Here is an 11,125-nt window from a genome sequence, read left to right as displayed (position 1 = left end):
CAGAAACAAGGATGGGGAGAGAATCTATAAGATCAGGTATAAAAAGTTCAAGAAGTCATGCACAGTGCAGGCAGTGCAAGGGAGCTGCACGTTTGGTAAGGACTATCTACTGTACTCCTGGGTTAAATTATCTTGATATAAACTAGGTTAGCTCAGACATAGTTTTTTAGGGCCATTCTATATATTGTTATAAGGTCACACCGGGTTAATTTTATAAAAATGCATATGCTACTGTTTACCATCCAATACAACTAACAATTCTCTCCCTGTAAAATGCAGACTATGTGACTGAACTCACAGAAGAAGCAGTGAGGCTCTGCGAAGAAGCTATCGTGGATGATGATCTGATGGAAATACCACCAACCCTTACAAGTACTAGTGGTGCTGACAGGCTGAACAAAGAAGCTGCCATCCAGGCCCACAGAACAAGATTCAGCATTGATGAATAGTAGTAAAAGTACAGTTCTTCTTCTGCAGTACAGTAGTGTAGTAATAAAGCACACATGTAGTACTAGTACAAGTTGGCATCCTTCCATATCAAGAAAGGATGGTTTCACTGTGCTGTCATGGCTGTAAATTTCTTGTATACATGTATATATTGAGACACCCTTAACTTTAAACCCTGATCAACATTTGAACCAACTTAGGTAAACTTATACTTCTAACAAGTTCTATTCTGTGGCTGACAACATTAGCCTTCCATTACTACTAATTCAGTGGAGGGTACTGGAATCCTGTGTATTGTGCTGACGGAAAGGTGTCCCTGATCTTTGTCACTGCACATGCAGGGAGGACCACTCTCACTTCTCTTCCCAGCCACCCCCAGCACCAACGCACCAACTGGCGGTAGGCAATGTACCGGTACCTCCTAAATTGGACGGCTTGGTTAATTTTTTTTACATTATCCATTGTAGCAACTAAACTGTGAACTTGTATAAGTCTGTATCAAATTTATATGGACTACAGATTACTAGTAGATAACGAACTTCACTGGTTAACTCATAACTGAAACTGTGCACATCAGTTCTATAGGAAACAGGAAAATATTTCCACCGTGATTGAACAGTGACTGCTGGTACTAAATTTAAATTGAGTGGTCATAAGATACATACCCTCAGTAAACTTGTACTGCTGAAGTAATGCACATACAGATACTAGTATGTCTGCAATCAACATTTAATGTTAATTTATTAGTTGGAAACAGAGAACGTGCATATCGCTAGGTAGCTTACTCATGGGTTGGATCTTGACTGGGCCCATACTCTTGCCTGTACTGGTAGTAAGCACACTGTAGTGCCCAGATGTCTAGACAGACTGATGAGAAGCCAGGGTGCATGGTTATGCACTTGGGGGCTGGAGACACCCCCTCCATAGTGTTCCTAATTTGTTCGTGTTCTTGACAACAGACACATTCTGTTGTGGTTGCCATTATACGGCAATTATCACATCTGCACCTGAAATGTTATATAGAATTATGTGATACATATACCATATAGGTAATAGTTGTATCACTCTCAACTTTCCAATGTTATTAAATAAATTTTTAGGCAGGTAGGTATGATGATGACTTATTCAAAATGTCCATCCTACTAGTAATAAGTAATTTAGCGTTGTACAATGTCTCTGGCGTGTTTAAAAAAAAGACGTGTCTTCAACCACACATACTGGTAAACACACACACACTTCTGTGGATATATTTATCACAAACAGCACAAAATTAAAGACAACAAAATTCTGGCAAATAGAGTTTATTTAACAACTATTCAAAATATGATACACATAAGAAAACTGGTTTAGGATACATGTATTTACGTGCTGTCGAAAAGTTTATCGCAAAGAAATCTGTTCTAAATCTAATGTTTACAACGTGCTGTTTGGATGATGAGAGGAAAATGTATGCAACTTGACTTTTTCTGCACAATTTGTGCCAAATAAACTACTTGAACAATAAAGATTTATAGTTCATTCATGAACATTCATGAATAAAGTTTCTGTGCGTAGCTGACGAATAGCCTGTTTTTCTTTCGTAGCGTTTACTTCTGCGTCGACGCGACAAAAAAATTTATCACAGAATACCACCGAGCCCCCCTCCCCCTTCACGAACCATAAAACGTCACAACGCCGAACTGCTCGTACGCTGAGCCCTCAGAATTATTCGGAACAATTAATCCGTGACATAACTTTTAGTTCCTTGCAGACCAAGTAGCACATAAAACAGTGTGACACAGTACCTTCATCGCGTACAAAGCAATTTGGAACTGAAGGACGCAACGGGGCGGCTCAGCGTATACACACCAGTTTCGGTTTGAACGGCGGTCCTGATTCCCGCGATCTGGTGCCTCTGGATCCCCGTCTTCTCCCTCCGCCGCCTCGGGCTCAAACTGGTAAGGTTGAACGCCCCCAACGCCGTACGCGTCGCCCCACTCGAGCTCTCCACCAACTTCCATGGCTTCCGCCATTTTGGGCGACCTCTCCTCTGACCCGTCGGCGGGTGGGCGTTCCTACTGTGACGTCACGTGACGTCATCACCCAGATTTGCCGAGATCAAGGAAACCCAAGATGTTTGGCGCGCTGTGTTAAAAACGAGCGCGCGCTGGTGGACGCGATTGCTAAAATTTATGAGCACAACCGACAATCTTCAGATTAAGTACAACAGATTAAGTCTATTTTCCCTGTTACATAGGGGCTTTAAATATATATGCGCGGTGTAATGAATTACAATATACACTAATTAATGAAGATTTAATACATCAGTGATAAGGCGTCCATAATGTTTGACTTGCTTAAACCTTAAGAGACAGATCACAAAATGATCGACTAGGATGAATGACAATGAACAGCAGCATAACTTTTTCAATGTTTCTCTTTTATGTTACTCAGCATCTCTGCAGTAAAACAATTCAAAACATTATTTAAACAGTAACGTCTCTGTAAGACAACGTAACACAGACTATGTGTCCATCACTAAATCGGCTAAAAACATAATCCATTAAACTGAACGTTCTGATAGTATAAACATGCACCACACTCTAAATGCTATCATATTTTGTAGGTATTAAAACAATAAAACAGGAAATACAAGATACGCTTTGAACTTTTTAAACTGTACTGTTTTGTTTATATATGTACTCCTTGATGGAAGTTATAGCAGTCTTGCGGACCGTTGGATTGTTTGTGTTCGCAGTACACGATCCGTTGTCTGCATTGGTGTGTAATTTGGCATGTGGGCTGTTGGAGATGATGCACGTTGTTTTTTTTTACGCCGTAGCCGTTTTCGTAGGTTATGTGATATTCCATCAGAAAACTCCCTATTTTGAGGGACTTGTGAAACAGCACAATAATCTCTGGCTATTCCGGGTGTGCGACAATAGGGTCTTCTCGAAGCAGATGTTGGGCTATCACCCCCTGCCTAGCTGTCAGATGTTTCACCTAGTTTTGCTTACCCTTGTATGTTCCTTATGTATGTATGTATGTCTAAGTCAAGTAGTGCATCTTTTGTCTCCAATTCTCTATATACGTTTGTTATGTGTCTGTTATATCTTGACCTGTACCTAGCCCGTCGTGGCATGAATGTACAATAAAGGAATTTCATTTCAATGATGTTTGTTATTTGGCTGATTGCTTTTTCAGTCAAGTATTTTTCACACAACATTTTACTTATTGTTAAACCTCGGCACTGTTGAAGACTGTCTAGCTTTTTGGTAATGTCAATATTGTTGCTTGTTTCCTGTCTCCATGGCGGTAGTAGAACACAGTCAACAACCCTAACTACAAGACCATCCTCATGCCATCACTATTTTATTTTCCCTTCACTTAACATCTACCACAAACTTTTGTTTACATTTAAAAAAAAAAAAAGGAGAATATGTGCCCCAAAATATCCCCTTAATTGAGTCCTGTAGTGAGAACTCTATGGGTTTTTTTTTTACAACTATCAACATTAACGCATCACACGCAACATTCCCTACACTACGCAGCTTTGAAGTCCTGCCAGAGTCTCGGTAATATTTTGCTGTTCCTGTTTGTTTCCTGTCTCCATGGCGATGGTCATGGCTGATTGATAGTGAGATCTGGCCTGGTCAAGTTTACCTATGGCGTGACAGGAAGCAGCCATGTTTTGATGTGCTGTTATCTGCTCTTTCCTGTTCCCACTTCCTTGGCTCATCTCAAGATACTTTTGGAACCACCCCAGCGCTACTTGATGTTCCCTTAGTTCATAATGGGCCGCTCCTAGTCCACAGTAACCCACTCCCTGATGATGTATGTCCCCCAACTGCCTGGCTAGTCCGAGAGCCTGTTTATAATGCTGGATGGCCGTACGTGGGGAGTGGCGTTGTTCCATGTGCATGTCACCCATGGAGATGTAAAAACCCATTTGTCCATGTAGATCCCCTGTCTGCTGTGCCAGCTGTAAGGCTTTGTCCAAATGGGATGTCGCCTGCTCGATTCTTCCAAGGAATCTGTATGTATTGCCCACAGCCGTGTGTGCTGTTATCTGTTTATTCTTGTCTTCAATGTCTTGACTTACCTTCAGGTGCTTCTGATACCAATCTAGAGCTGCTTCATACTCCCCTATGTCATAATGGGACTGACCAAACCTGTTGTCAGCCACTCCCTCCTCACGCCTGTCCCCCAACTGCCTGGCTAGTGCGAGGTACTGTTCATAATACTGGATGGCTGTACGTGGGGAGTGGAGTTGTTCCCTCTGCATGTCACCCATCTTACAGTAAACATCCATCTGTCCATGTAGGTTCTCTGTCTGCTGTGCCAGCTGTAAGGCTGTGTCGAAGTGAGATGTCGCTTGTTCGATGTTTCCAAGTACTCTGTATGCATTTCCCACAGCCGTGTGTGCTGTTACCTCTTCTTTCTTGTCTTCAATTTCTTGACTTATCTTCAGATGCTTCTGATACCATTCTAGAGCTGCTTCATACACCCTCATATCAACATGGGCCGTTCCCAACCTGTTGTAAGCCACTCCCTCTTTACGCCTGTCCCCCAACTGCCTGGCTAGTGTGAGATACTGTTCATAATACTGGATGGCTGTATGTGGGGAGTGGAGTTGTACCCTCTGCATGTCACCCATCTTACAGTAAACATCCATCTGTCCATGTAGGTTCTCTGTCTGCTGTGCCAGATGTAAGGCTGTGTCGAAGTGGGATGTCGCCTGTTCGGTTTTGCCAAGTAATCTGTATGCAACGCCCACATTCACATGTGCTGTTACCTCTTCTTTCTTGTCTTCAATTTCTTGACTTAGGTTCAGGTACTTCTGATACCACTCTAGAGCTGCTTCATACTCCCTCATCCCATAATGAGCGTGACCTAACCTGTTGTAAGCCTGTGCCTCCTCACGCCTGTCCCCCAACTGCCTGGCTAGTGCGAGATACTGTTCATAATACTGGATGGATGTTCGTGGGGAGTGGAGTTGTTCCCTCTGCATGTCACCCATCTTACAGTATACATCCATCTGACCATGTTGGTTCTCTGTCTGCTGTGCCAGCTGTAGGGCTGTGTCGAAGTGGGCTGTCGCCTGTTCTATTTTCCCAAGTAATCTGTATGCATTTCCCACAGCCGTGTGTGCTGTTACCTCATCTTTCTTGTCTTCAATTTCTTGACTTATCTTCAGGGCCTTCTGATGCCACTCTAGAGCTGCTTCATACTCCCTCATATCAAAATGGGCCCATCCTAACCTGTTGTAAGCCCATCCCTCTTCGCGCTGCCTGGCTAGTGTGAGATACCGTTCATAATATTGGATGGATGTACGGGGGGAGTGGAGTAGTTCCCTATGCATGTCACCAGCCTTAAGGTAAATCGACATCTGTTCATGTTGATTCCCTGTCTGCTCTGCTATCCGTAAGGCTGTGCCGTGGTGAGATGTTGCCAGATCAAGTTTACCCAGAAGCCTGTAGGTACAACCAAGATTTGCGTGTGCTCTAATCTGTTGTCTATTGTCTCCAGTATCTTGACTCATACCTAGGTGCTTCTGATGCCACGCCAAAGCCTTCTCATACTCCCCCATCTCGTAATGGGCCAGTCCCAGCCTCTCGTAAGCCGAAGCTGTTTCAATACTTTTCGTCAACTGCCTGGCTAGTGAGAGAACCTGTTCATAATACTGGATGGCTGTACGTGGGGAGTGGAGTTGTTCCCTCTGCAAGTCACCCATCTTACAGTAAACATCCATCTGTCCCTGTAGGTTCTCTGTGTGCTGTGCCAGCTGTAAGGCTGTGTCAAAGTGGGATGTCGCCTGTTCGGCTTTTCCAAGTAATCTGTAGGAATTTCCCACAGCCGCGAGCGCTGTTACCTCTTCTTTCTTGTCTTCAATTTCTTGACTAATCGTAAGGTATTTTTTATACCACTCTAGAGCTGCTTCATACTCCCTCCTCTCTAAATGGGCCAGTCCCATCCTGTTATAAGCCACTCCCTCACAGCGCCTGTCCCCCAACTGCCTGGCTAGTGCGAGAGCCTGTTCATAATAGTGGATGGCTGTACGTGGGGAATTACATTTGTCCCTCTGCATGTCACCCATGCGCATGTAAACCCACATTTGGCCATACTCGTCCCCCTTTTCCTGTGCCATCTCTAAGGCTGTGTCAAGCTGAGATGCTGTCTGGTTTACCTTAACTGATAAAACACCAGCATTCATATGAGCTAATATTTGGTCTCTCTTGTCTGCACTTACTTGGCTCATCTTTAAGTGCTTCTGAGCCCACTCTAGCGCTAGCTCGTTATCTTGCATTCCCTCACAAGCCAGACTTAATCTGTTGTAAGCTAGCATTTCCCAATACATGTTTCTCAATTCCAAAGCTACAGTCAACATCTTTGTGTAGTGTTTGTGGGAGACTTGTGCTTCGTTTAGCTGAACCCTATGTAGATCACCCATTTTACAGTGAATGTACACCTCTTCCATCTTGTTTCCTGTATTCCTAGCCAATTGCAAGGCTGTTTTGTAATTAGCCTTTGCATCTGACAATTTACTTGACAATATCAATGACGATCCTAAGTTTTTGTAAGCTACACAGAGGTCAACGTCATCCCCAACTACATCCCTACAGATCTCCAGAACTCTCTCATGACTCCTAGTGGCTTCCTCATGTTTACCTAACATGTCATAGGTCAAACCTAGTCTGTTATGGGCCTTTGCTTGTTTGCTGTTTTCTACAAGCGAACGTTCTAGCATGCTTCTATAATACTGCAGTGCTAACTCTAAGTTGTATAGTTTAGCCCTATATAGATCACCTATCTGACAGTACAGGACACACTGTTGTTCCTGGTCTGCCATCACTGCAGGCGTGTCCAGCTCAGCAAGGAGGGTCTCTAACCTGGACTTGGCGTCCTGAACACCTGAGGAATTGGACAAAGATAATCAAATGGGAAATCGTTTTAATTCATGAGTCGTCAGAAAAAGAAAGAATATTTGTGCGTGTGTGCTTTAGCAAAAAAATTTGCTAAGAACGAAGGTGTTGTTTTATAGTTCGAGTTTTGTTTTCCAATGATAATCAATACAAGTTAGTAGTACATAGATAATAGAATACATTTAAATGATAAGATAAAATGCATGGACGATCGCCAATGATATCAACCGAGCCTACCTGCAGATGTGTCCGGTTCAATGGGTCCTAATGCTTTCATGGGTTCCCACACCAGTCTTTCCAGCTCCCTGATGTGCAGTGAGGCCAGTTCGGAAGTTTCACTACGCACGTCTGTATCATCGCATGTCTCTGTCGTCTGTTGATCTGTGCATACAAACAGCAGCAATGGAAATGGATAGTTTTAAATACTTTAATCGACGCAATCAATATTCAAAACTTTTGGTCTGACTTACATCACAAATTATTCACGTTATGGCAAGAATCAAATCAGTCATAACCCGGCCCGGTAGTTCTGGCTCCCAATGTTGAGTCGTTCCGGGCCGGGCTGGCGGCCTGTCCGCCTTAGCCTTGACCTCTTCTCCCCCCCTAATGGCACCCATCGCGGGGTTATTTGTCGATTAAAGACGAAGACGAAGTCACATCCACACAATCTGACCTGTGGCTATTTCCCCGGGAGAGTGTTCAGTAGAGATGATCTCCTTAACTTCTGTTTCTTCCGATTCTGTGTCTTCTGACGTGCTGTCTCTTGTAGTAAGTGTTGCTGCATCGACTCTTGACTCGGTTGTTACTTGTTCGTCTTCTGATCCGTTGACGTCGGGTGTCACGACTGTGGTTTCCGTCTCTGTGGGTTGCAGGAAATCAAGGGATGTTGTTGACGCGTTTTGCATTTGGATTGGTAATGATCTATCAGCAGATGTGTGAGCGAGCGAGCGAGCGACTGACTGACTGTGTGTGTGTGTGTGTGTGTGTGTGTGTGTGTGTGTGTGTGTGTGTGATTGACTGACTCTGTGTGTGTGTGGTTGGATTACCGTTAAACTCTCAAGATTTTAAGATGTTAACATGACTACGATAATACCTCCTGGATTTGAACTAATTGTATTCTTCAGACTTACCTTTTATTTTGTGTTCTTGCTCAAGACGCTCGGCTTCTTCTGCCAACTCTCCCTTTCCGAGACATCTTAGAACCTGCACAAGGAACCCCAGATTTCCCCTTCCAATCGTTTTGTCGTCTGCTAACATGTTAAAGATTTCTAGCGGTGTTGCCTTTTCAGTTTTTGCCTTGCCAAGAATTTTATCAACAGCTAGTAAGGATCTAAGATCTCTAACTTCATCCTCTGTCAGATTGACAGAGATATTGGAGTACAGCTGGGCCAGTCTGGAAAGTTGAGCCATGTTGGTACGGTGTTAAGCCTGAAATAGATAAATGAGGAAGTGGGTAACTTTAAATACGGTTGATAACTGTAACATTTGTAAAATATTACAAGAAGAAAAGACAATAAGGCAAGTCAATCAATAATTACATTCAATAGTACACTGACACTGCTTTGAAGAGGGAAGCATTCAGTGCCAAATCTTAAAACGCTCCATGAATGACACCCTTTACATAATAGTTACACAAGTCAGCAGCTTTCAGTACTAGCAAGCATTTTCCACCTCTTAACTCAAGTCAACTGTTCAAGAAGATACCAGTAACGTTACTAGTAACGATAGAAATGGGAGGTTTTAGTTGTCAACCATACAGATGCCCCCACACGTTAACAGAGATGGTATGTCCCGGGAGCTATTAGACCTAGGGGACTGCCAGAAGGTCATAGGTCAGGGGATTTGCCAAGTCATTATCTCTTTGTGTTTATGTCACGGGATATTATGGTCAATGGACGGCTCTTCGACCATAAGTGTACATAGCGGCGATGCCTGTCTGCCTAAAAAGTCTTCCAAATTAATTGAATTATATAATTATAGTGGACTGATTCACAATTAGCATGACTGGAATCCTCGGAGACGCTGTGTTGAACGTAGGCTGTAACGAATGTACGGTTTGTGCTACGGCAGGGAAAAATGGGAAACGTAACTTAACATACTCTCCAAGCAGAGGTTTGGGTTTGGGGTTATTTTCAGCGTGTTTTAGGCTTTTTATCGGGGTTTCTCTTTTGCACTGAATTTTTCCCCCACCAAAATTCAGTGCAAAAGAGAAACCCCGATGAAAAGCCTTAACCACACTGAAAATAACCCCAAACCCAAACCTCTGCTTGGAGAGTAACTTAACACCGGTGTCTTTGTCAGTGCTTCTATGGGGGTAAGGTGTAACGTTGCACCATGCAGTTTACACAGTAACAAAAGGTAGGCTGGCAGCCATGTTGTTGCCCAAAATACCGAGTCGGACATGTTTACCACTTCGTCAGAGCAAACAGTCCGCCATCGCTGCTTAAGGAAGTTTTATCGAGATTCGCTAAAGTTCAGAGACACGAAAGAAAGATTTTTTACCCTTATACATTACTGTCCTCATCTATGATTCTATGATCTGATTGTTGTGTTATTTCTTAAGTCTCTGTGCGTAAACAGAGAGTGCTACAAGGCCATAGGTCAGAGAAATTGCTACTCATTAGACAATCCTTCTCATTAGAAAGTAATATGTTCACTCTTAAAGCAAATGAACAAAATATTCTGGAAGACAAGTTTAAACAATGAAGATTAGCAAGGCAAACAGCTTAGCAAGCTTAGCAAGGCAATCTCAAAGAATACCGGTCTTAGCCTGTGTCGTGTCATGTCATTATTGTGTCTCCCAAAAAGAAATCGACCCAAAATGCGACCACTGAAAGTGAACGTGTTAGTTTTTAAACCACACAAGTTGTTATCCAGCTGTCCACCAAACCATCCCCTCCCCGCCCTGAACCAAATTTGGTATGTTCCGCGGAACAGTCAGTGTCAACAACTTTCCCTACCTTTCCTAACGTTGTTGGCGCAAGACAACATGGACACAGTATATCAAAGGGAATATTAGTAATCTAAATGATGACACAGATGCATGCTCAAAGTGAACTCGTACTCCTAAATCATCTATGTTTATCCAGTAATTAAGGAGTAACTAGAGGCTGACCTCTAAAAGCTCTCCCTCCCCAACCCCCTACCTTATCAGGAGCTTCATACCCCCCCCCACCCACACACACACATAACAGTCTGGATAGGGTTAGACAAGAACATTTAGACATTCTAGTCGATCTAATGTTTGCTATGCTGGAATATTCAACTGTTGCCATGAAGGTCGTATGTTTGTTTACTGTTACTGTGTAAGTTCTAGTCAGTGTTTGAATCCTTGGACGTCGTTGAGGTTGTGCGTCGGAATAAGCAACTTTCTACCTTTCTTCCTCTGGTTTACAGCTTATCAATTCATGTGAAGATTATTTGTTATCTTTGAATACGTTTTAAGCATGTTACTGCGAATATACAATAGGTATATATGTGTACAAAGTAGTGAGAGAAAAAACAAGAACAATTTTAGAGAAACTCCGAGAGAAAGAAATATGCGTTTCTCTTATACTCACCGTCAGAAGAAGGAAGTCTTCCTCTTTTCCCCACTGACGTTGTGTGTTGAGTCGGGGCTGTAACAGGTGTACGGTATGTGTTACCTCAAGGCATAATGGGGAACGTAACGGAACACTGGTGTCTTTGACAGTGTTTCTATGGGGGTAAGGCGTAACGTACACCATAACAAAAGGCTCGACCACACCTGGAGGTCTGGCTGCCATATTGCCCCCCCC

General features: G+C 43.1%; 2 protein-coding genes across 2 annotated transcripts; both read right to left on the bottom strand.

Annotated features, from left to right (window-relative positions):
• Positions 1 to 605: 605 nt before the first annotated feature.
• LOC109462011 (P2X purinoceptor 7-like) lies at positions 606 to 2,686 on the bottom strand. Its single transcript, XM_019758497.1, has 3 exons — positions 2,296 to 2,686; positions 1,233 to 1,454; positions 606 to 868 (listed from the first exon to the last, which is right to left on the bottom strand). Exons 1-3 carry the CDS (start codon positions 2,457 to 2,459, stop codon positions 709 to 711), a joined length of 546 nt encoding a protein of 181 aa, XP_019614056.1. The 5' UTR covers positions 2,460 to 2,686; the 3' UTR covers positions 606 to 708.
• An 819-nt stretch (positions 2,687 to 3,505) lies between these two features.
• LOC109461960 (tetratricopeptide repeat protein 28-like) lies at positions 3,506 to 8,759 on the bottom strand. The gene is made up of 4 exons (XM_019758439.1): positions 8,480 to 8,759; positions 8,023 to 8,208; positions 7,587 to 7,730; positions 3,506 to 7,338 (listed from the first exon to the last, which is right to left on the bottom strand). Exons 1-4 carry the CDS (start codon positions 8,757 to 8,759, stop codon positions 3,965 to 3,967), a joined length of 3,984 nt encoding a protein of 1,327 aa, XP_019613998.1. The 3' UTR covers positions 3,506 to 3,964.
• Positions 8,760 to 11,125: the final 2,366 nt, after the last annotated feature.

This window comes from Branchiostoma belcheri, unplaced genomic scaffold (genome assembly GCF_001625305.1).
Source record: "Branchiostoma belcheri isolate BF01 breed outbred unplaced genomic scaffold, Haploidv18h27 scaffold98, whole genome shotgun sequence".
NCBI lineage: Eukaryota > Metazoa > Chordata > Leptocardii > Amphioxiformes > Branchiostomatidae > Branchiostoma > Branchiostoma belcheri.
This window is presented reverse-complemented; position numbering and strand designations above follow the sequence as displayed.